We start from the raw sequence: 24723 nt of genomic DNA, 5'->3' as shown, positions 1-24723 counted from the left end.
TTAGACCATGGTTGGCCATGGATAACTAAAATGCAGAAAATGAAACTGCTGTTAAGGGGAGGGGGTGGGCTCCTGTACAGTTTCCATACATCACATGAAGCTGTGGTAGTATACCTCAGTTGACAGACCATGATATGAACACCTATGTAAGCAGCTCCCATTTGATCCCCTCTAGCTGAAGAGGGTAGGGCCCTTTGTATGTAGTGAAAACTATGTGGTCAAGCTCAAGTACTCTAATCTGAACAGAAATGGCTCTGATCTGAGCTATTTCTGTGTCCCATGAATGCCTTTCCAACAATGTGTTGCTGCAGGCAGGCATCTGACACTCAGAGGCCTATGCCCTCTCCTTAAGTAGTTCCAGGTATTAGGAATGTGACAGCCTTTCACCATTGCATGCCTACTTGTAAAATGGCACTTGGGTGGCACACATCTAATGAGCTCCTCTAGGGGAAGGGGCTGAGGAAATAAAAAGACAAGAAAAGGTGCTATATGTAGGAGGTATAAGTTCAGTGTGCCCTGCTTGTGCAGGTAGGTAGGGCTTCTCAGAGGAAGGAACATTTGAGCTGCCTTTGCATGGTGAGTGGGCAGAGACAGGCAAGGCATTCTAGATAGCATGAGTACCTATCCAACAGTGTGATGAGGCACATCATTCACAAGAATGGCAAGAAAGGGCATTGTGTAGCAAGTTAAGCTACCACCTGTGATGCCAGTATCCCATATGAGTGCCAGTTCAAATTGTGGCTGCTCAACTTCTGGTCCAGCTCCCTGCTAATGTACCTGGGAAAGCAGTGGAAGATGGCCCAAGTGCTTGGGCCCCTGCACTTATGTGGGAGACCCAGATGAGGCTCCTGGCTCCTGGCTTCAGCCTGGCCCATCCCCAGCTGTTGCAGCCATTTGGAGAGTAAACCAGTAGATGGAAGATCGATCGAACTCTCCCCCACCCCTTTAAATATTTATTTAGTTATTTGAAAGGCAAAGAGCTACATAGAGGCAGAGAGAAAGAGAAGTCTTCCATCTTCTAGTTCACTCCCCAATTGGCTGCAGTGGCTGGAGCTGGGCCGATCTGAAGCCAGGAGCCAGGAGCTTCTTCCAGGTCTCCCATGTGGGTACAGGGGTCCAGGGACTTGGGCCACCTTCTACTGCTTTCCTAGGCCATAAGCAGAGAGGTAGATTCAAAGTACAGCAGCCAGGACTCGAACTGGCTCCCATATAGGATGCCAGCATTACAGGTGGCAGCTTTACTAGCTACATCACAGTGCTGGCACCTCTCTCTCTCTCTCTCTCTTTCAAAGAAATAAATTAATTAAAAAAAAAAAGAATGGCAAGAAGGAAGATGTAAAAAGGTGTGGCCACCCCGCCCTCAGTGTGATTTCAACTTTGCTTCTCTTGTTAGCTTGCTTCTTCTTCCTCAGTGATTATCCCATTGCTAACCACAAATCTTCAAAAAGGCAGTCTTCTATCTCCCTAATCTGAGTCTGGGCAAGAGCTGTTACCTACTATGGATGTGGCCAACTGTCCAACTTAGTAAGAGGAGGGAGGTATGGTCCAGAAGCCTGAAGAAGGGCAACATTTAAGGGATATAAAGTAAAAAGAAAAAGAGACACACTGATAAGAGCAGCCATAGATTGGGGGGAAAAGAAAGGAAAATATTTTGAAAAAGAGAAGGTACTGAACTATGTCAGAGTCTTTGCAATTGCTCCCATGGCTATCCACTCCCTGATCCTTTAGGTAACACCTTGAATGTCACTTCCTCCGGAGGCCTTTTCCAGTGGGAGAGGTCTCCTGTGCAGTGGGCGCTCTGCATCTGCCTTTTTGTAACCCTCAGCATGCCTGCGTCCTTTGCTCAGTGTGTGTCTAGCTACTTGGCCCTCAGCTCCTTGGCAACAAGGACTGTGAGACTCTTGTGCACACTTGAATCTGCAGGCTGGACCAGGCTTGGAGTAGCTGCTCCAGAACTGTGGAGTGAAGCGCTAACTGGATGGTGGGTCAGGATCCTCTCTTCATGCACCGACAGCATTTAGAGTACCGAGTGGCAAGCATCACTGCATGTTACATGGAAAATTTCCAGCTCGTTTGTGAAGGCAGAGTGATGGTATTGAAGTTTTTTATATCAGATTTATTTTTCAAAAAGCAAACCTATTAGTTGGAGGCTGGGAATTTAGTTGTAACCTGTTGTCTTCCAGGAGCCTGTGTAGGGAAGATAAGGCTCTGGAGCTCAGAAAACGGTCAGGTTGGAGGATGAGATGGGGGCCCAGCAGTATGTTGGGTGGTGGACACCAAAGGAGCCTAGGTCTCCTGAGCAGGGACCAGCCACAGAGATGTGGTCTCTGGAGATTGAAAGATTCAGTGAAGGAAGATTGCCGCAAGTGGTAGGAATGAGTAAGGAGGGAGGGGTGATGTCCTAGAAGCCAGAATAAGGAGGAGCTTCCAGGGGAGGTCTGAAGCCAGGAAGATTTAAGGACTTTGGTGTCTGCCAGTGTAAGAACCTGTTCTACCACTTTGTGGCATCAGGGCTCTCCTAGGCTGGATTTTTTCACGTGGGAATCACTCCCTGCTGTGGAAGATTGGCATGTTAATGGGCAAAGAGCTTGTTGGAATGGCTTGCCATGGAGCAGGCTGTCAACAAGCATGAAGAGCTGAACTGAAATCTGGAAACTAAGTCCATCTCTCAGATGGCTGCTTCCCAAGGAGTCTTTGGGTTTCTCTTTCCCATGAAGATTGATGATGGCCCCACTGCCACTGCTATCATCCTATTCTCAGGGACTTGGGTACCGGTGAGAAACAGTGTCCCACTATCACCAGCTTCTCGTGGGAGCACTGTTCTGTCCTCCTTAGAGATCTGGCCAGCAAGTCCTTGTCTTTCAGCACTTTCTGAACTACATCACCCTGTTCCTGTTGGGGTATAGGTAGAGTTCCCTTTTTACTCCCTTTCCCTTCTTGTGTCTGAGACCTGCAGGTACCTGTTCTCTGTGTCCTGGCATAGGATAGCCACTTATGCTCTTTTGATTTTTATAACTGTTTTCAGATGATTATTTGTCTTATTCATGTCTTTAATAATCAATTTCCAAACAACAAAGTATCTTTAAATATCTTCTTCCAGTTAATACTAACTCTTACCAAGTGCTTCATCTGTGCTGAAGTGCTTGATTGCAATGAGCCTCAGTTTACCACCTCCTGGCACTTCTGCCCCACTCATTTCTGACTCCCGAGGAACCATTCCTCTCCCTGACACATGGTTTGGTACATAGTAGATGTCTCCTGAAGTCCTCCCCTCCTGGCCCAGTTCAGTTTACCTGCCTGCCTTTCCCATGCCCACACCCTTGGCTGCTGAATGTTCCACAACAAAAAGCTTACAACATAGAGAATGGATCCATTGTGCTGTATGGAATCAGCTGGGCTTTCAATGCTGTGGTCAATTCTAGATTTGCCCAACCAGCTCTTTCCCCTATTCTCCATGGAAGTTGATTTAGCCTCCTTTGACTCTTTGTATGTAGACCCTGCGCAGGTCATCCCCGTCATTTTCAACACTTGGCCTTGCTTGCTCCTTCACAGGGAACAGCCAATCAGACAGGAACTCTACCCTATCTTATTCTGCCACCTGTGCCCTGCATTCTGTCTCCTGCATGCTGTTTTCTCTCTGGAATTGTTTGCCTTTCCCTCTCCACTGATTCCTTCCTATCAAATCTTTCCCACCTAAATGAATAAACTGTCCCTCCATTCCTTATCCCCTTCCAGCTACTTCTGCTGTTCTCCTACCTTTTACAGATAGAGTTCTTGAAAGAGTTGTTTACTTGATACCCCTAGTTCCTCACCTGCTACTTGCTCACTTAAAAAAATATTTATTTGAAAGTTAGATTTACACAGGGAGAGTAAGAGACAGAGATAGAGGTCTTCCATCTGCTGGTTCACTCCTTAAATGGCCACAACGGCCAGGGCTGGGCCAGGCCAAAGCCAGGAGCTTCTTCCAGGTCTCCCACATGGGTACAGGGGCCCAAGGATTGAGCCACCTTCTGCTGCTTTCCCAGGCCATTAACAGGGAGCTGAATTGAAAGTAGAGCAGCCAGGACTCCAACTGGCACCTATATGGGATGCCAGCATCATAGGCAGTGGCTTTACCTGCTGTGCCACAACACCATCCCCTACTTGCTCACTTCTCAAGCTGCATGAAATCAGCTCCCATCCCCATCTCTCTGCCCATACTGTTCTTGGTAAGTTTACCAGATACCTTCATGCTATTATTTTCCTTGTTCTCAAGCTTTCGACAAAGTTGAGTACCTTCTTTTCTTTTTTTTTTTAAAGATTTATTTATTTATTTATTTGAAAGTCAGAGTTAAACAGAGAAAGAAAGAGAGGCAGAGAGAGAGAGAGAGAGAGAGGCCTTCCATGCCCTGGTCACTCCCCAGTTTGCCGCAACGGCCGGAGCTGCGCCAATCCAAAGCCAGGAGCCAGGACCTTCCTCCAGATCTCCCACGTGGGTGCAGGGGCCCACAGCCTTGGGGCATTTTCCACAGCTTTCCCAGGCCGTAGCAGAGAGCTGGATCAGAAGTGGAACAGCCGGGACTAGAACCAGTGCCCATATGGGGTGTCTGCACTGCAGGCGGTGGCCTTACCCGCTACACCACAGCGCCGGCCCCAGAGTACCTTCTTTTCAAAGTACCATTCTCCTGTATTTTTTCATCAACCTCTGGGTGCTCTTCTGAGTCTTTTTTTTTTTCATATTTCGTAAATATTGGCCTTTTTCAGGTTCGTGGCCTACACTTCTCTCCTCAAGTTAACACATTGTCCTGCAGCACCATATGCCATATTTCTGTCTTCCATTATCATCCATGTGCTGGTGATTTCCACATTGATATCCACAGCTCAGACCTTTCTTCTGAGCACCATACTTGTGTATCCTACTGCCCATAGATAATCCCATTTGACTTTTCTTACAGGAATCAAACATTTGATGCATACTACATTCAAAATATGTTCCTTCTTCAGTAGTCTGTATCTCAGTAAATGACACCACTGTCTCTCAGGTTGCCCTGCCTAGAATCGTGGCTATCGCCTGTGTTATAAACTTCCACTTTTCTCATTAGCCATCATGTCCTGCTTCTTGAATGTTTCGAATCAGATATGTCACTCTGCTCTGCTACCTCCACCATGGTTCCTTCAGCCAGATAATTGCCCATATCTGTGCTGGTCTCTCCACAAAAGGTGCTACCCTCTTCCTTTAGTCCCTTCTCCCCAGTGTGGCCAGTGTTTCTCCTACCATCTGATCCCCTCCCCTTGCCATCCAGCCCTGGCACATTTCTCTGACCTTGTCTCTCATCACTATTGACACTGCCTTAGTGGTCTCTCTGCTGAACTTACACCTTCTTAGAAAGCCACATCCTTGCCCATCTCTGGGAAGCTGCACATAATGGCCCTTCTGCCTTGAATTTTCTTGGCTTCCTCCCTGTCTTGTGCTGTTTCCTCTTCTGGATTGCCAGACCTGATCATGTGTTCCATGTGCCTCCTGTTCTCTACTAGAGCAGAGGACTCACCGCCCTGTGCCACCCTCACCCCTCTTCCCTGAGCACCCCACTAGACCTGGAGGACCAGGGTATCCACTTGTCTGTTACCCCAAGGTCAGGCATTCACCTGCATTCAGTAAATGGTTGGAGACTAAATGAAGAGTATGGTCTTTGGGGTTACAGATGTTTACGTTTTCTGTTTTTATTGAGATAAACTGTAGCACCATAACAAACAGTTCCCAAGTTTACAATCCAGTGGCTGCCAGTACATTCACAGTGTTGTACAGTGTTGTGCAGTTAGCACCCCAGTCTAATTCCAGAACACTTCCATCACTCCAAATGTAAACTCTATCCCCATTTGTGATCACTGCCCATTCCTAATAATCTTTTTTCTGTCTCTGTGGATTTCCCTGTTCTGAGCATTTCAGGTAATGAATCATACAATATATGATCTTTTCTGTCTGCCTGCTTTTGCTTAGTGTAATCTTTTCATGGTTCATCCATGTGTAGCATCAGTACTCCCTTCCGTTTTATGGCCAAGTATTGCATCATATTGACAGACCACATTCTGTTTGTCTATCTGTGCATGGATGGACATTTGGATTATATCTTTTGACTTTCGTGTACAAGTTTTTCTTTGAATACTTGTTCTCGGTTCCGTGGCATGCAGACCCAGCAGTGGAATGGCTGGATCATATGATAATTCTGTGTTTAACTTTTTGAGGAACTGGCAGACTGTCTTCCACAGCATCATTTTATATTCCCACCTGTAATATATATAGAATTCCAATTTCTCTACTTTCTTGTCACAGATGTGTTTTGAATATTGACTGCTATAAAATACAAAGTAATTACAGGGCATGTTTTCTTATGAGATCACCAGAGTTTAGTCGTATCCCCCTTTTTGTTACATTTGTATTTTGCTTAAATTGCTTACATATATTTTGTGGTAAAAAGACTTCCAGGGGCGGACGCTATGGCGCAGCAGGTTAAAGCCCTGGCCTGCAGTGCTGGCATCCTATATGGGTGCTGATTTGAGTCCCAGCTGCTCTATTCCCAATCCAGCTCTCTGATATGGCCTGTGAAAGCAGTAGAAGATGGCCCAAGTCCTTGGGCTCCTGCATCTGTATGGGAGACCTGGAAGAAGCTCCTGGCTTCAAATCAGCTCAGCTGTGGCTGTTGTGGGCATTTGGGCAGTGAACCAGCAGACGGAAGACACCTCTCTCTCTCTCTCTCTCTCTCTCTCTCTCTGACTCTACCTCTCTCTCTGACTCTACCTCTCTCTCTAGCTCTTTCAAATAAATAAAATAAATCTTTAAAAAAATTGAAGAATAAAAAAATTTAGACTTCCAAATGATTTTATTATACAGAAATTTTGTAGCAGTACCACTTTTTGTATTTAGATAGATGCCACTAACAGAACCTTTTTAAACCTGATTCTCCTTGAGTAAGATCCAGTTGCTAATGATTTAAAAACTAATAATAAGTAAGGGAGAATTGTTAGAAGTTGTGTCCTCATAAAAAGATATGTTGAAGTCTGCTCCTAGTACTTCTGAATGCGACTTATTAGGGTCTTTGTAAATGTTTTCAAGTTAAGATGAGATCATACTAAATTAGGAGGACAGATGTCCTTATGAGAAGAGAAGAAACTGAAACACAAGCAGAGAGGAGAGAGCCAGTTGGAAATGGAGGCAGAAGTATCTGTAAGCTTGGAGAGCCAAGGAGAAATCTCCCCCTAGAGGCTTCTGAGGGAGTCTGGCACTTCCAACACCTTAATTTCAGACTTTTAGCCTCCAGAACAGGAAGAGAATAGATTTCTCTTGTCATAAGCCACCTAATTTATGATACTGGGTTCTGACCGCCCTAGGAACCTTACACAAGAATATAGAAAATTTATTAAAAGATGAGTTGCTTCTTTAGTGGTCTATACCTGGTAGCACTAGAAGTAATAGAAAAGTTCATTCCAGATGAAGTGATGTCGATCTTTTGTTCTCACAGGCAAAGGGCGGAGGCTATGAGAGTGAAAGTGCTTACCCAAATGCAGAACTCATGTTCTTGGAGATCCACAACATTCACGTGATGAGAGAATCACTGCGTAAATTGAAGGAGATCGTATACCCTTCCATCGATGAGGCCCGATGGCTTTCCAACATAGATGGGACACATTGGTTGGAATATATAAGGGTAAAAGAGGTTCAGTCTTTTATGTGATGTGCTTTCTGGTTTGGACTTCTTTGCAACTATGCCCTAAATACCTGTATCTCCAAATGGTTTCTCAGCATCATAAACACATACATCTTTGCTGTTCACATGAGCTTTCTGAGTTTTCACAGGCAGCATCCAAGCTGTGGAATTTATGGGAAGGCTTTTGTGAAATAGTAAAAAGGGGATAATGCTTACCTCAGATCAGGTTTTTAAAGAACTTTGTAGGGGCCAGTGCTATGGCATAGTGGATAAAGCCGCCACCTGCAGTGCCGGCATCCCATATGGGTGCCAGTTCGAGTCCCCGGTGCTCCGCTTCTGACTCAGCTCTCTGCTATGTATTGCCTGAGAAAGCAGTAGAAGATGGCCCAGATGCTTGGGCCCCTACACCCACATGGGAGATGCGGAAGAAGCTCCTGGCTCCTGGCTTCGGATCAGCCCAGCTCTGGCCATTGCAGACATTTGGGGAGTGAACCAGCAGATGGAAGACTTCTCTCTCTCTCTCTCTCTCTCTCTCTCTCTCTTTCTCTTTCTCTTTCTCTTTCTCTTTCTCTTTCTTTCTCTGCCCTCTGTAACTGTCTTTCAAATAAATAAATCAATCTTAGAAAAGATTCTATCTTTAAAAAAAAGATAACTTTTTGGCCCTAATTTAATAAAGGACCTTACTATTATAGTGTTTCTTTTTCTTTTTAGATTTATTTATTTATTTGTAAGAGTTAGAGAGGAACAGACAAAGAAAGATCTTCCATCTGCTAGTTCACTCTCCAAATGGCTGCAATGGCTAGGGCTGGACCAGGCCAAAGCCAGGAACCAGGAGCTTCTTCTGGGTCTCCCACATGGGTGCAGGGGCCCAAGCACCTGGGCCATCTTCCACTGCTTTCTCAGGCCATTAGCAAGGAGCTGGATCAGAAATGGAGCAGCCAGGACATGAACTGGTGCCCATATGGAATGTCAGCATCACAGGTGGTGGCTTTACCAACTCAGCCACAACACCAGCACCTATAGTTTTTCTTGATGTCAGTTTTCTTTTAATGTGATGCTGGTGTTTCCTAGTGATTCTCAGTTTATCATATGGTTTACTTGTTTGGTTTATTGACCAGAACTTCCAAAGTTCTTCCCATAATTATTTCATACCATGATCAAGATAAAATGTCACCTGGTCTAACATGCCTTCTTTCCTGAAGATGCTTCTTGCTGGCGCAGTAAGGATTGCTGATAAAATAGAATCTGGGAAAACCTCTGTGGTGGTGCATTGCAGTGATGGTTGGGACCGAACAGCCCAGCTCACGTCCCTGTCTATGCTGATGTTGGACAGTTATTACCGGACTATTAAAGGGTTTGAAGCTCTCATAGAAAAGGAATGGATAAGCTTTGGACATCGGTTTGCACTGGTAAGTTGAGATGGTGAGGTTCATGCTTGATTGTTTTTGTTCTATAATATGCATGTACATATCATGGGTAGCAAACGTGCACACACATATACGTACAGGTTTTTTCCTCTGTATCAGATTTGAATTGCCATAGTAGAATACCATGGACTTCAACATTGCATATCACTGGTAGAACATTTGTGTGTGTGTGTGTGTGTGTTTGGGTTTTGTTTTTGTTTTTGTTTTTGCTTTTATATGGGTGTGCCATTTTTTTAAAAATGAAGGTAAAATTCATCTAACACAGAACTAACCATTTGAAAGTGCTGAATTCATTGTCCTTTAACGTATTCACAATACTGTATAATTATCATCTTCATCTAGTTCCAAAATACTTTCATTCTCCTAGAAGGAAACCCTATATTCATTAAATACTCCCTGTTTTCTTCTTTCTCTGGCCCCTAACAACCACTAATCTACTTTCTGTCTCTATGAATTTTCCTATTCTAGGTACCTTCTATATAAGCGTCTTTCAAAAAGTTCATGGAAAATGCATATTATGAAAAAATTATGCATGCTACTTCAAAATAAACTTCTCTTAATTCCATTTTCCACAAAAAAATTGAAGTACCTTTGTAAATGGAATCATACAATATTTGTCCTTCTGTGATTGGCTTAATTCACTAAGCAGAATGTCTTCAAGGTTCATCCATGTTGTAATATGTATTAAACTTTTATTCTTTTCTATGGTTGACTAGTATTCTCTTGTGTGTGTATATTGCATTTTGTTTATCCATTCATCTGTTGGTTGACACTTGGCTTTTTTCCACCTTTTGGCTATTGTGACTAATACTGCTGTGATCATTGGTATATACAGTTTTGCCATATCAAAGTGACACAGAGGGTAACTTAAACAACAAATTTATTTTCTCACAGTTCTTGAGACTGGAAATCTGAAATCAAGGTATAAGCAGTGTTGTGGCCTCTCTCCTTGGTTTGTACGTGGCTGCCCTCTTGCTGCGTCTTCACTAAGTCTTTCCCCTGTGCGTGCACTTCTAGTGTGTCTCTGTCCAAATTTTGCCATCTGATAAGGACGAGGTCAGATTGGGTTAGAGTTGGCTCTAATGAACTCATTTTTTTAACTTTATCACCTCTTAAAAGGCTGTATCACCAAGTATAGTCACATTCTGAGGTACTGACAATGATGACTTCAAATTTAGGAGGGTACAGTTTAGCCCACAACAACCTCTCTTCAATTTTGGGGCAGGGGGGTGTATGTACCTACAAGTAGAATTGCTGAGTTATCTGGTAGGGCAGTTGCTCTGCCATGTGTGTGTGTTAGTTCAAAGGGCAGCTAGTTCTTCATCCATGAAGGCCATTAAGCTGTTGGGAATTTGTCTGAGCTGTACATTGACTTAGAATATTCCTCAAGTCCCAGTCAGTGTATTGTGGGGAATAAATGGATGGGCAGTGCAGAGACTTCAGTGGTTCCAGTGTAGGGGTACCATGTGTACCAGCTATGCTTGCAGTCACAGGAAGAGAGCTCAGGAAGGAGTGGCCTTCACAGTGGGATAAAGGCAGCTCTCTAGCCTGCGAGCCGCATGCCCTTAGGGCGCTACTAGCAGATACTTGGACATAATCCCTCATCTCCCTTACCTTAGTTTCCTCTTCTGTGAAATGGAATGCTATGTGGGGTATGAGTTTGTGTCAGCTGCTTAGGACAATACTTACCCTAGTAAGTGCCAGGCCACTTGTTATGGTTTGGATATTCATGTTGGTATCCCTGAAGTCTTCTTACTGGTTAATTGATTAAAGTTAATGGTTGATGGATTAAGGATAGAGGATTGATCTGCTTATGGTACCTGGGATGTGGGCCTAATGGGAGGTCCCTAGAACATTGAGAGTATGCCCTCAAAAAGTAGTTCTTGAGAGAGTTGATTATAAAAGCTGAGTTTGGCCTAGCCATCCATCTCTGCCTCCCTCCTGCCCTGTGACACTTGCTGGATCACCTTGTGATCCTTTCTTTGTCTGTGTTCTGTCATTCCACTACCCTCATCAGATACCAGAGACAGGGCTGCCTGATCTTGGACTGTGAACCTTCAAAACTATGAGCCTAAATAAACCTGTTTCCTTCGTAAGTAGCCTGTGTCAGGTATTTATTGTCGTGATAAAAAAGCTAACACAAAAGCCTTAGCTCTTGTGGTCATTTTTAACCATCAACAATGAACTCCTTTGTTTCTTCCTCATGAGGTAAGGGCTAGCTCAGCAAGGAGGAGAGAATATGAAATAGGCTCTGAAAACAGGCCATTCTCCATCTTTCCTCCATAATTATATGTCCTTGGGGACAGAAACCTGGCAGTGGGCCTCTAGCAGAGGGGCAGTGGTAAAACCTATCTGTTAAGATGCCAGCACACACCAGAACTGACCAGGGCTGCATATGTCAGGGTGTATACTCGGTGCTCTACTTCTGTCCTTGCTAGCACTAGAGCTAACCATAGTGAAGTTACTAAGCCCAGAAGATTCATAATGGCTTCAATTCACTAAGTATCATATGTGTCTAGCACAATTACATACATCATCTTGTTTAATACTGATAGGTAGGGACTATCATTGACAGAGAGAGGAATTGACTTTTCGTGAGTATAAGTTATCTGTCCCAGGTCACACAGCTAGTTAGGTTGGATATGACATTTAAACAGTGGTTTCAAGACTGCCACCACCCAACCACTTGAGTCCCTATTTCTCCTGAGCTTCTGTGAACAAACTCAGACCAGTTCTTGCCTTCTTCCTCCATAAAACTCATAAAATTTGCTGTGCTCCTTTCTGTCCTGCCTCCTTTCCCTCTCACTCTAGATCCTTCCCATTGGGATAGAAACATGCTGACAGGGGCTGTCATTGTGGTGAGCAGATTAAGCTGCCACCTGCACAGCCAGCAACCCATATGGGCAATGGTACAAGTCATAGCTGCTCCACTTTCAATCTAGCTCCCTGCTAATGTGTCTGGGAAAGACACAAAAGATGGTCCAAATGGTTAGGCCTCACAATCTATGTGGGAGACCCAGATGGAGTTCCTGGCTCCTAGATTAGGCCTGGCCCAGCCCTGGCCATTGCAGCCATTTGGGAGTGAACCAATGGATGGAAGACTGCTTGCTCTTGCTCGCTCTCTCTCCCCTCTCCTCTCTCTCTCTCCTCCCCCTCTCCCCTTGCTCTCTGTAACTCTACCTTTCAAATAAATAAAAAAACTTTCTAAAAAATAAAAGAAGCATGCTGATATACCCTAAATAATGTATTCACTGGGACCAGTGCTGTGGCACAGCAGGTTAAACCACCACCTGCAGCGTCAGCATCCCATATGGGTGCGAGTTCAAGTCCAGCTTCTCCACTTCCAATCCAGCTCCCTGCTAAGCAGTGGAAGGTGACCCAAGTGCTTGGGTCCCTGCACCCATTTGGGAGACCCAGAAGAAGCTCCTGGCTTTACCCTGACCCAGTCCCAACTGTTGCTGCCATTTGGGGAGTGAACCAGCAGGTGGAAGACCTCTCTGTTTCTCCACTCCCTCAACCTGTAACTCTGCCTTTCAAATAAATAAAATAAATCTTTAAAAAAATATATTCACTATCACTCTATATCTTTCTGATCTATATTGGACCCACTTCAGCCAGGCCTGTTTAATTTTTTTGTTGTTATTTATTTGAGAGACAGGGAAAGGGAGAAAGAGAAGGAAAGTGCACTCCCATCACTTATTCCTTTCTCCAGATGCCCCTAATGGACAAGCCGGGTGGACAGCTGGGAACTCAATCTGGATCTCCCACGTGAGCTAATTACTTGAGCTGTCACCTGCTGCTGCCTCACACAGTGTACATTAGTGGGAAGCTAGAATCAGGAATGGAGCTGGGACTTGAGCCCAGGCGTTCTGAGAAGGGTTATGGGCATTCCAATTGTTAGCTTCATCCCTAGGCCAAAGGCCCAACCCAAGGCTTCCTCATTACAGTGCCCTACTCACACACCTGGTTTTGTGACAGCTGTCAAAAACTGCCACATTGCCAACTCCTCTTGTTTTTCCTGAGTGTTATTTTCAAAAGATTTATTTATTTATTTGAAAGGCAGAGTTGGAGGGAGGGAGAGACAGAAAGAGATCTTCCTACTGTTGGCTCACTCCCCAAATGGCTTCAATGGCCAAGACTGGCCCAGGCCAAAGCCAGGAGCCTAGAACTCCATCCAGGTCTTCCACATGGGTGGCAGGGTCTCAAGCACTTAGGCCATTTTCTGCTTTCAAACTAGGTACATTAAGGAATTAGATTGGAATTGGAGAAGCTAGGACTTGAACTGGTGCTCATATGGAATGCTGGCATCGCAGGCAACAGTTTAACCTGCTGTGCTACAATGCTGTCCCCTTGCCTGAGCATTTGATGATGTTGACTTTTCTTCTGGAATTTTCTTTTCCCTCTATGCTTGTAGGTCTCTAGCCTTTTGAATGTCTCCCTTCTTCTGAGCCCTCATATCCTCAACCTCTTAATATTGAGGTGCCCCAGGGTTCGATCTTTGGATCATTTCTCTTTTCTGCAGGCTTAATCCCTTAGTGATCCCAGCCGCGCCCCCCCCCCCAACTTTATTTTATTTTATTATTTGACAGGCAGAGTGGACAGTAAGAGAGACAGAGAGAAAGGTCTTCCTTTTCTGTTGGTTCACGCCCCCCCCCCCAATGGGTGCTGTGGCCGGCGCACCACGCTGATCCAAAGCCCGGAGCCAGGTGCTTCTCCTGGTCTCCCATGCGGGTGCAAGGCCCAAGGACTTGGGCCATCCTCCACTGCCTTCCCGGGCCACAGCAGAGAGCTGGACTGGAAGAGGAGCAACCACGACAGATTCCGGCATCCCAACCAGGACTAGAACCTGGGGTGCCGGCGCCGCAGGCAGAGCATTAGCCTATTGAGCCACAGCGCCAGCCAACCCAACTTTATTTTTCAAAAAGATTTAATTTATTTAAAAGAGTTACAGAAAGACAGGAGTGGGAGGAGGGAGAGAGAGATATCTTCCTTCTGCTGGTTCACTCCCCAGATAGCAGCAATGGCCAGGACTGGGCCAGGCCAAAGTCAGAAGCCAGGAGCTTCTTCCAGGTCTCCCACATGGGTGGCAGGGCCCTAACACTTGGGCCATTGTCCACTGCTTTTCCCAGGCCATTAGCAAGGAGCTGGATTGGAATTAGAGCAGCCAGGACTCAAACTGGCACCCGTATGGGATGCCAGCGCTGCAGGCCATGGCTTTAAACCACTGCACCACAGTGTCGGCCCCCACTGATGCCCTGTTAATTTAGGCCTCGTAATCTCTCTTAGCCAATCTGCTAAGTAGCATCTCTGCAACCTATCCACTTCCATCATCCTGTTGAATCCAGATGGAGCATTCCAAAAAACAGATCCGATACTGTCTCTCTGCAGTAGGAATCCCTCAGTGCCGTTCGGAAGCCTGTAGGATTGTGGGTGGCTCCTCAGTGTGACACTAGAAGCCCTTGGGCGAACTGGCTCTATTATAAATCTCCAGCTTCATCTCTCACCTTCTGCCCCTTGCCTCATCCCCCAGGTCTTATCTTTGCCCAGCTACTCATGGCTCCTCTAGTGTCTGCCACCATACTCCCATTTCAAGTGCCTACCCATCTCCCACTGTGTGTTCTCAATTTCAGCCAGGAAGCAAGCATCACCAGACTTCCTGTGTGATTGATTTGTCTGTCCCTCCTCATTGCCTTTCCCACCCTATCCTATAGGCTGGTTCACTTGTTTATTTGTGCCATCACCCTAGCCATTGCATGCTCAGAAGATTTTGGATACTCTTACCCTTGTATGTATAAGTTTTCTCCTTTGCCTAGGCTGCAAATGAATTACTCATTGAGCATGGGTACTGTGTCTCATTTGTCTTGGTACCTCAGGTGCGTAGTCAAGGACTATTCCTCTACACCATGAAAATGTCTGAAATCTGAGGGCCAGGCCTTTTACATACTGTAGAAGGTCAGTGGGAAAAGAAAAAAAATGAATCCTAAATTGTGAACTCAGTATGAAACTTTTGCCTTAAATACTGAAGAACATGTTCTACAAATTATTTTCTAGAAGGGAAGTGGAGAAATAAAGCAATGCATACAACTGATGAAAAATAGCATGGTAATTTCTCAAAAAAATTACCATATGATCTAGCAGTTCCACTTATGGGTGTATACCCAAAAGATGTGAAAACAAGGACTCAAACATATTTGTACAGCCATAGTTGTTGGTAGTATTATTCACAATAGCCCAAAGGTGAAATCAACCCAAGTATCCATCAACAGATGAATAGATCAATGAACTGTGGTCTGTATATGCAGTGGATATTATTCAGTAAAAGGAAATTCTGACATGTTCTATGACATGAATAAACCTTGAAAACATTTTGCTTGGGATTGGCATTGTGATACAGCTGGTTAAGCCTGTATCACAGCCTGCAAATGCCAGCATCCCATATGAGCAACTGGTTCCAGACCTGAAAGATCCAACTCCCTTCTAACGCATCAAGGAATGCAGTGGAAAATGGTCCAGGTATTTGGGCCCCTGTGAAACACATCAAGACCCAAATAGAGTTCTAGGCTCCTGGCTTTGGGCTGGCCCAGCCCCAGTCATTGTGGCTATTTGGGGAGTGAACCAGAGGATTGAAGATCCCTCCCCTTCTCCCCCCCCACCGTAACTCTTTCAAATAAATAAATTAATCTTAAATACAATAGAAAACATGCCAAGTGAAATAAGCCAGTCACAAAAAGCATAAATATTAAATGTTTCCACTTTGAAGAACCTAGAAATTGTCAAATTCATTGACAAAGTGGAATGGTGGTTGCTAGGGACTGGGGGAGGAGAGAAGTGTGGGAAGTTGGTGGTTAATTGAGACAGTTTCAGTTTGCGAAGATGAAAAAGTTGTGGAAGTGGATGGTGATGATGGTTACACGATTATTTGAATGTGCTTAATGCCACTGAACTGTGCACTTAAAAGTAGTTAAAATGGTACATTTTGTGCCATGTATATTTCACCAGAATTTTTTTACATATAGTTTTATATTTTACAAAGCAGTTTTACAGTCACCCTCTGTTTACAGTTTAGGAAACTGAGGCTCATGATGGCACAGTGGCCTCTACTCCCAGGTTTTCCAATTCCAAAACCTTTTCCTTCCCCCATATCACATTAATTACCGGGCAATGCAACACACTGTTTCTAATTGGGATAAAAATTGGGGGTGGAGAAGACTGGATAATGCTGATAGACATGGTGGTGCCACCTCTGCAGTGCCCCCAGAGGACCCCACCCTTTCACCCTTGCAACTGCCCAACCCCAAAAATCCAGCACAGATGAAGGCTGATGTCCATTTTTAAAAAGATGGTAATATGCTGTTACTCTAAGCTGTTTCCGTTGACTTGACCATCTTGTTTTTACATCTTTCTGTATGGCAGTTTCTTAGATTATTTCTCCTCTATGTGATGATTGCCTTATGTCTTCATAATGTTTTTTCTTTCTTTCTCATCCTTTTGCTTAGCAGATTATTTAAAACTTCTCTGCTCATTATTTAGCTGATTTTTTACTTGTGGTACTTTCATTGATTTTGGCAATCGTATTTATATGTTTGAGGATGTTCTCTTACCATTTTAGTATGAACCTATTAAAATCTTATAAGAAATGAAATATGCTGGACTGTCTGAAACAAGGACTCTACCTCATTACTATTTTTAGAGTAAGAGTTTAGGGATCTTTCAGTCAAGTAGAATTGGCTAAAACTTGCTAATGATTAGTCATTATTTGAATATCAAACTACCTGACATTTATGAACAATGGAAAATTGTTTTATATATGCTTAGAAAATGGCATTCATAATATGCATTGTGTGGCATTGATTGGTAGTTGCACAGTTATAACTTGTACTTGTTGTGGTAGCTGGTATTGACCTCATTATTTGAACTGAAAAGTTTGCTAACGAGTTCCTTATCATTTCTTGATAACAGCTCTATTAAGGGGATCATAAAACAATCAACTTATAAACTGAAATTTTGATTCCAAAGAGTAATGGAAAGTCAGTTTAATTCAGAAAATATTTTTTAAAGATGCATTTATTTGCTTGAAAAGCAGAGTTACAGGGGATGGGGGACTGGGAGATCTTCCATCCACTGGTTCACTCCCCAGATAATGGCAATGGCCAGAGTTGGGTAAGGCCAAAGCCAGGAGCCAGGAGCAGCTTCTGGGTTTCCCACATAGGTGGCAAGGGTCCAAGCACTTGGATCACCTTCTGCTGCTTTTCCAGGCATATTAGCAAGGAGCTGGATCCGAAGTAGAGCAGCTAATACTCAAACCTGTATTCTTACGGGATGCCAGTGTTGCAGGCAGCAGCTTAACCTGCTATGCCACAATGCTAGCCCCTCAGAGAATATTTTAAATTTATTTATTTGATATGTAGAGAGAGAGGGTGGGGGGAAGAGACAGACAGAGATATCTCTCATTCACTAATTTCCTCCCCAAATGTCTGCAACAATCTAGGCTGGACCACGCTGAAGCCAGGAGCTGGGAGCTCCATCCAGGTCTCCCATATGGGTGGCAGAGACCCAGGTACTTGAGCTATCCACCTGCTGTCTCCCAGGGTGCTCATTAGCAGGAAACTGGAATAAAGAGTGTAGATAGGACTTGCACTCAGGCTGTCTGGTGTGAGATGTGGGCATTTTAACCACTAAGAGAAATGCCCGCCCCTTGATGAATAGTTTTGGATTTCATTACCATAATGCCAAGAATTCTTTTACGCCTGTTGAATTGTGATTCTTGCCACCAGTAAGTTTAATTTGACTTTCAAAATTACCATAGCTGCTGGTACTGCGGTGCAGTGGGTTAAAGCCCTGGCCTACAGTGCTAGCATCCCATATGGGCACCTGTTTGAGTTCTGGCTGCTCCACTTCCGATCCAGATCTCACTAATGTGCCTGGAAAAGCAGCAGAGGATGGCCCAAGTCGTTGGACCCCTGCAACCACGTGGGAGACCTGGAAGAATCTCCTGGCTCCTGGCTTCGGATCAGTTCAGCTCCAGCCTTTGAGGCCATTTAGGGAGTGAACCACCGGATGGAAGACCTCTCTCTGCCTCTCTCTGTGATTCTGTCTTTCAAATAAATAAAATAAATCTTTTTTTTTAAATAAAAAGTACCATAGCATCCATGAAAATATTTAACATTTTGTTTCTTTTCAGCGAGTAGGCCATGGTGATGACAACCATGCAGATGCTGACAGATCACCTATATTTCTTCAGTTTATTGACTGTGTGTGGCAAATGACAAGACAGGTGAGAGATTTCAAGTATGTTTTTGACTTGTATCTAGTGTTTAATTCAAATATATCATAGAGTTGAAGATTAGATCTACTTTCATTGCTGCTGCATTCAGAATGAATGTGTGTGTCAAATATGACCCTTTCACTTATTTAATATGGTTTTATTCTGGTACGCTTAAAAATATAACAGAAAATTGCAAACAACCGATTTAACACCAAAAGGTACTTTTCTTCTGCAAATGTTTTTTGTCACTCCTCTTGTCCACCCACTGTACAAACCAAGGCCCCACTCTTTATTAGTTCTGCTGCTAGTACTCCTATTTGGTTAGGTTAAGGAAACACAGTCTCCTGGTGTATAGCTAATCTCAGACTTGGACACATGTTAGAAATGGGGGTGTGGCTGAAATGCTAGTAAATAGGACTAGACAAGGGATTCTAGGAACCTCTACTTTCTGCTCTGGGCCACAGCCTCTCCTGTCCCAGAGTCACCAAGGGAAGTGCATATCCCAGAACCAATCAAAGATAGGAAGCTTTGTAGTATTTTGTCATTAGCTAGTGCTTAGTTCTCCAGTTCCAACGCACAGGGCCCTGGTAAGCAAGGGAGGTTTGCAGGGATCCCCTTCTCTGAGCTAGTCAGGCCCAGTGGCTTGAGTTCAGAGCAGTCCACAGAGCTAACACTGTCTTTTCCATGTGTCCAACGTCTAAATCTGCATTTGGGGTCTTAGCCTCTTAATATGAAATCATATTAGTTGGAATCAGAGAAAGGGAAGGAGGAAGCATAAGAGAGAGTAGTTCTCTCAAGGCCTCCTATCCAGCCTGAGAATGGGGCTGCAAGAAAAAGGGTAAGTTAGGGAACAGAGGAGCAGGGTCTGGATTCTCTCCATCCAATTCTTCTGCCAGAGTCTCTGGCCTTGGCTGCTTTGGTCACAGAAAAGGGAATCAGCCACAGAGCTGCTGGTGACCTGCAGGGTTACGTCAGAAGCCAGGATACTCCAGACTGATCCTCCTGGCAGCCTTATCGCAGTCACTCTGGGCCCTTCTGCAACAATATCTATCTGAAAGCTGTGAAATATCAGCCAATTCCCCACTGAGTTACTGATGAGAGTTGTGCGTCGGGGTGAAAGAAAGTTGAAAATCACCCCACTTCCTGCGCTGCCTGTCTTGATCTCAGCATGGACTGCTCCCCAGCAGCTCTGCCCTAAGGAGGAGCCAAAGTGATGGCATCTCCACCTTAGGTGCCCACTGCCAGCACCTGGGAATGTCTGTAGTATCTTCTCTGGTGCATCCGGGGCAGGCCCAGGTGATTGAGGACCAGAGGTCCAGACTGGTAGTTCCACATGTGATACAAGGACTGGCAGCCTCAGCATCCCCTAGGACTTGTTAGAGATGCCAGTTTCAGGCTGGCCCTGCTGCAGGCCTGCTCATGCTGTAGGAGAGGGGCCCAGCACAGTGGCTTCACAAGCCTGCCAGGGGCTTCTGAAGCATGCTCCAATTTGAGACCACTGCCCTAGATCCACTCTGTTCAATGCCAAAGAATCCACAAGTTCCCCCAGCTTCTTGGTGAGAGGCAGAGTTTGAGTCAGTAGGTCAGGACAGGGCCTGCACTGCTGCATTTCTGACAAGCTGCCAGGGGACACCTGGAACTGACTCCTTCAGGTCTGGTATCAACACAGTCTGAGTGCCAGGTCCAACAGAGTGAAAGTAGCTGTTAGGTAGAGTACTACAGTAAGAGGGTTGGAATCAAAGGGAGGCATGGAGATAACACAAGTGACAGGTAACAGCAAACACATGCCCAAAAGGCATAGAGGCTGCCCACAGGATTTAAGTGTTTTATAGTGAGATTTGTATTGATGATGAACCAATATCAAAATTAATTACTATTAAATTCAGGTTAAGAAAGCATGAAACCCATCTTAGAAAAATTGTATGAAAAGTTGGTACACAAAAAATAATTCTAGTGCCTCTAAAGGAGTAAGTACCATTTTTATGGTTGTGAAGTGTGTTCTTCCTTCCAAATACCTAGGGGTGTGTGGGTGTGGGTATGGGTGTATTTTAAGATCTTCAAACTGATTTTCATTGTTCGCTTTGGTTAGTGCCTATTCTCCTGTTTAATCTTTTAAAAAAATTTACTTATTCATCTATCTATCTATCTATTTATTTGAAAGGCAGAGTTAGAGAGAGAAGGAAGCATACATGCGGCAGGGAGAGAGAGAGAATGAATAAATATGGCCGCAATGGCCAGAGCTGGGCCGGTCCAAAACCAGGAGCTTCTTCCAGGTCTCCCACGTGGGTGCAGGGACCCAAGGACTTGAGTCATTTTCTGCTGCTTTCCCAGGCACATTAGCAGGGAGCTGGATTGGAAATGAAGCAGCCAGGACACGAACTGGTGCTCACATGGGATGCCAGCATCACAGATGGCAACTTTACCTGCTATACCACAATACTGGCCTGCTTATTGGATTTTAAGAAAAATAATAAGGGGTTTAGATTAGAAGATTTTGGCTGCCTCTCACAGCTAAGATTCTGTCCATAAAGTGTGTATATAATTAATATATTTTAAAAATGACACTGTTAACCCATTAGAAGCATTGATGGGCAGTCTCCATCAATTAATTAACAAGTGAGTAAGATATGCAGGTTAGTAAAAGGTGCATTTTATTATTATTATTATTTTTTTGACAGGCAGAGTGGATAGTGAGAGAGAGAGAGACAGAGAGAAAGGTCTTCCTTTTTGCCATTGGTTCACCCTCCAGTGGCCGCTGTGGACGGCGCATCTCGCTGATCCAAAGCCAGGAGCCAGGTGCTTCTCCTGGTCTCCCATGCGGGTGCAGGGCCCAAGGACTTGGGCCATCCTCCACTGCCTTCCCGGGCCATAGCAGAGAGCTGGCCTGGAAGAGGGGCAACTGGGATAGAATCCGGCGCCCCAACCGGGACTAGAACCTGGTGTGCTGGCGCCACAAGGCAGAGGATTAGCCTGTTAAGCCACGGCGCCGGCCAAAAGGTGCATTTATATAACAGGATGAACTTAGTTTTCGTTTCCTACTGCTAAAGCAAGTAAGCTAATTGAGTGTAAACTTAGCAGAACTCTCAGAATATAATGAACCAGTCTGTATGTGGACAAAGTGATAGGAAAAGAAGGGGAAAATCATTGAAATAATCTAGGCAAGACTCTCAGGTATTCTGTGATACTCATAGTCTAATAGACTCTACTATTTTGGATATGTTTACTACTCAATAGTATTTTCGTTACTCTAGAAATATAAAGTTGTAACCTAGATGACTCTGGAGTGTTTGGAACTCTATTTTTAGGCAAATGGTATAGTCTCCAGAAGAGGAGGCGACTGCAAGTAGCAGAGACTCAGTCCTTTGTTTACGATTACCTATTGCTTCCTCTAATGAGTCATTTTCCGAGTTGAGCACGAATGGCAGTCGGGACTACACATGAGTAGAAGGGGCCTTTGTTTTCCCGCTTTTGTAGGTGTTGATGTGCTTCCAGTGAGTACTGCCCATGGGGACCTCCCACACCTCTGACTCAGTCACCCAGAATAAGGCACGATACCAGCCCAAATTCACCAATCCAGAAGGCAGGCTCAGGGCTAGGGATGAATTACTCATTCACCTTAGTCTGTTCAGGCTGCTGTGACAAAAGACCATATCTAGGTGGCTTATAGACAACAGAAATGTATTTCTCACAGTTCTTAAGGTTGAGTAGTCCAAGATCAAGATGCCAGCAGATTCAGTGTTTGGTGAGGGCCTTGCTCTTGGTATGTAGATAACCATCTCCTCACTATAATCTCATATGGCAAAAGGAATAAAGGGATTCTCTTGGGCCTTTTTCATAAGGGCACTAATTCTATTCATGAGCGCTCCCACCCTCATGACCTAATTGCCTCCCAAAGGTCCCACCTCCTAATAGTATTCTTTGGGGGTTAGGATATCAACATAGAAACTTTTGGGGAATGCCAATATTCAGACTTACAGAACTTGTATGGCTTTTTTTAAAAAGATTAATTTATTTATTTGAAAGTGAGAGTTACACAGAGAGAGGAGAGGCAGAGAGAGAGAGAGAGGTCTTCCATCCGATGGTTCACTCCCCAATTGGCCCCAACAGCCGGGGCTGCACCAATCCGAAGCCAGGAGCTTCTTCCAGGTCTCCCATGCGGGTGCAGGGGCCCAAGGGCTTGGGCCATCTTCTGCTGCTTTCCCAGGCCATAGCAGAGAGCTGGATTGGAAGTAGAGCAGCCGGGTCTTGAACCGGTGCCCACATGGGATGCCAGTGCTTCAGGCCAGGGTGTTAACCTGCTGTGCCACAGCACCAGCCCCTCATATGGCTTTTTAAAGGGTCAATAATTCACTGATATATTAGTAAATGTTTCCTTTTAAATATTTAAAAATAAAGTGTAGGACAAAAAAACCCTAGATCTTTATGTCATTGATTTAATAAGACTTCAATATACGTAGATGTGTCAGTTTTGCTTAAAATTTATAAATTCTGTGGTATCAATAATTTATGAATAGGATATAATTAGCATAGAGAAATGCTGGGGGAAAGTGGACATAGTGTGCTTGGCCTTTTAAAAGATAGCCATTTGGCCGGTGCCGTGGCTTAACAGGCTAATCCTCCGCCTTGCGGCGCTGGCACACCGGGTTCTAGTCCCAGTTGGGGCGCCGGATTCTATCCTGGTTGCCCCTCTTCCAGGCCAGCTCTCTGCTATGGCCCGGGAAGGCAGTGGAGGATAGCCCAAGTCCTTGGGCCCTGCACCCTCATGGGAGACCAGGAGAGGCACCTGGCTTCAGATCAGCATGATGCGCCGGCCGCAGCAGCCATTGGAGGGTGAACCAATGACAAAAAGGAAGACCTTTCTCTCTGTCTCTCTCTCTCTCACTATCCACTCTGCCTGTCAAAAAAAAAAAAAAAAGATAGCCATTTGGAATATGAGGCCACAGTTGGAGTTGTGGGAGATAGCATTAAAGGCTCCAGGAAAGGAGTGGCTATCAGCGCATTTCAGCCAGACAAATGACCTTGATGTCGTTCAGCTAAGAACAAGACCAACCACCACAGCTACTTTCCAGAGGTGTCTGCAGAAGTAATATTCTGATGGAGTGCCTTAGGAGAGAGTATATATTTCTATGAGAGCAATCCTTAAGATGGAGGGAGGGGCAAGTCTTTTTTTTTTTAAGATTAATTTATTTGAAAGTCAGGGTTACACAGAGAGAGGAGAGCCAGAGGGGAGAGAAAGAGTCTTCCATCTGATGGTTCACTCCCCAATTGGCCGCAACAGCCGGAGCTGTGCCGATCCGAAGCCAGGAGCTTCTTCCGGGTCTCCCACGTGGATGCAGGGGCCCAAGGACTTGGGCCATCTTCTACTGCTTTCCCAGGCCATAGCAGAGAGCTGGATCAGAAGTGGGCAGCCGGGTCTCGAACCAGTGCCCATGTGGGATGCTGGCGCTTCAGGCCAGGGCATTAACCCACTGAGCCACAGCGTCGGCCTCGAGGGGCAAGTCTTAATCCCAAGAAACCAAGTAATTGCCTGGTGAGGAAAATAACAGTCTTTGGGTTAACTGTTGTGTCTAGTTGAAAGTCTGTCACTAATTTAATAAAGTGGTAAGGTTAGGCTGAAGAATAAATTTGTCTATCAGTCATCCTGATTGTCACTCTGGTGATATAAGTATCCGTCACTATGCCATGTAAATGCCATGCCGATTGGAAAAATGTGCTAGGTAGGTTCATTTGGTTTTGTTCTAGTCGGCTTTTTTTCATTCCATAGGCAATGACATTTTACTCTGTTTTTAAATTACAATTCTGGCGTATGATAGGCACCCGGTATATATGTTTGCTGTTAGGATCATTGTTATCAATTCCAGATTGTGTCATGGCTGATCATGCCAGCTACTGGCTAGAACCTGCTGGCAATGAAATAGTCTTCACTGGAATTCCGCAAAAGTCCATTAAGAATTACCTAAAACAGTTGAGATGATCATGTGGTTTTTCTTCCTTGATCTTTAATATGGTGAGTTATAGTAATTGATTCTTTTGTAGCATTGATTTTCAAGCTGGCTTTGTATTCTTGAGATAATTCCATTTGGTCATGTCGTATTATCCTTTTAATATTACTGCCAAGTTCAGTTTCCTTATATACTGATAAGGATTTGGGGATGTGAGTTGTTTCTTTGATACATGTAGAGCTATTTAGATCTTCTATTTCTTCTTGGTCACTTTTGGCATTATGTAATACCTGGAATCCCTTCCCCCTGCTCTGTGGCCCAGAATGTGGGAGCCCAGGTGGGAGGCTGTGATAATGGTAGGACTCCTTTGTTTCTCTTCTGTCAAGGTTGCAGTTCTGTGCTGCCTA

The 24723-nt window shown here is 44.7% G+C and overlaps 1 protein-coding gene across 2 annotated transcripts in view; it reads left to right on the top strand.

The window, feature by feature from the left end:
- MTMR1 (myotubularin related protein 1) overlaps window positions 1-24723 on the top strand; it is a 75800-nt gene that overhangs the window by 42164 nt on the left and 8913 nt on the right. For both annotated transcript variants that reach the window (XM_062183709.1, XM_062183708.1), the window contains 3 exons: window positions 7497-7682; window positions 8885-9091; window positions 18291-18383. In XM_062183709.1, coding sequence (XP_062039693.1) covers window positions 7497-7682; window positions 8885-9091; window positions 18291-18383 — 486 coding nt within the window. The remainder of the gene's footprint in view (window positions 1-7496; window positions 7683-8884; window positions 9092-18290; window positions 18384-24723) is intronic.

The sequence above is a fragment of the Lepus europaeus genome, chromosome X (genome assembly GCF_033115175.1).
Source record: "Lepus europaeus isolate LE1 chromosome X, mLepTim1.pri, whole genome shotgun sequence".
In the NCBI taxonomy this organism is placed as follows: domain Eukaryota; kingdom Metazoa; phylum Chordata; class Mammalia; order Lagomorpha; family Leporidae; genus Lepus; species Lepus europaeus.
Note: the sequence above shows the minus strand (reverse complement) of the source record. Positions and strands in the feature narration are given on the sequence as shown.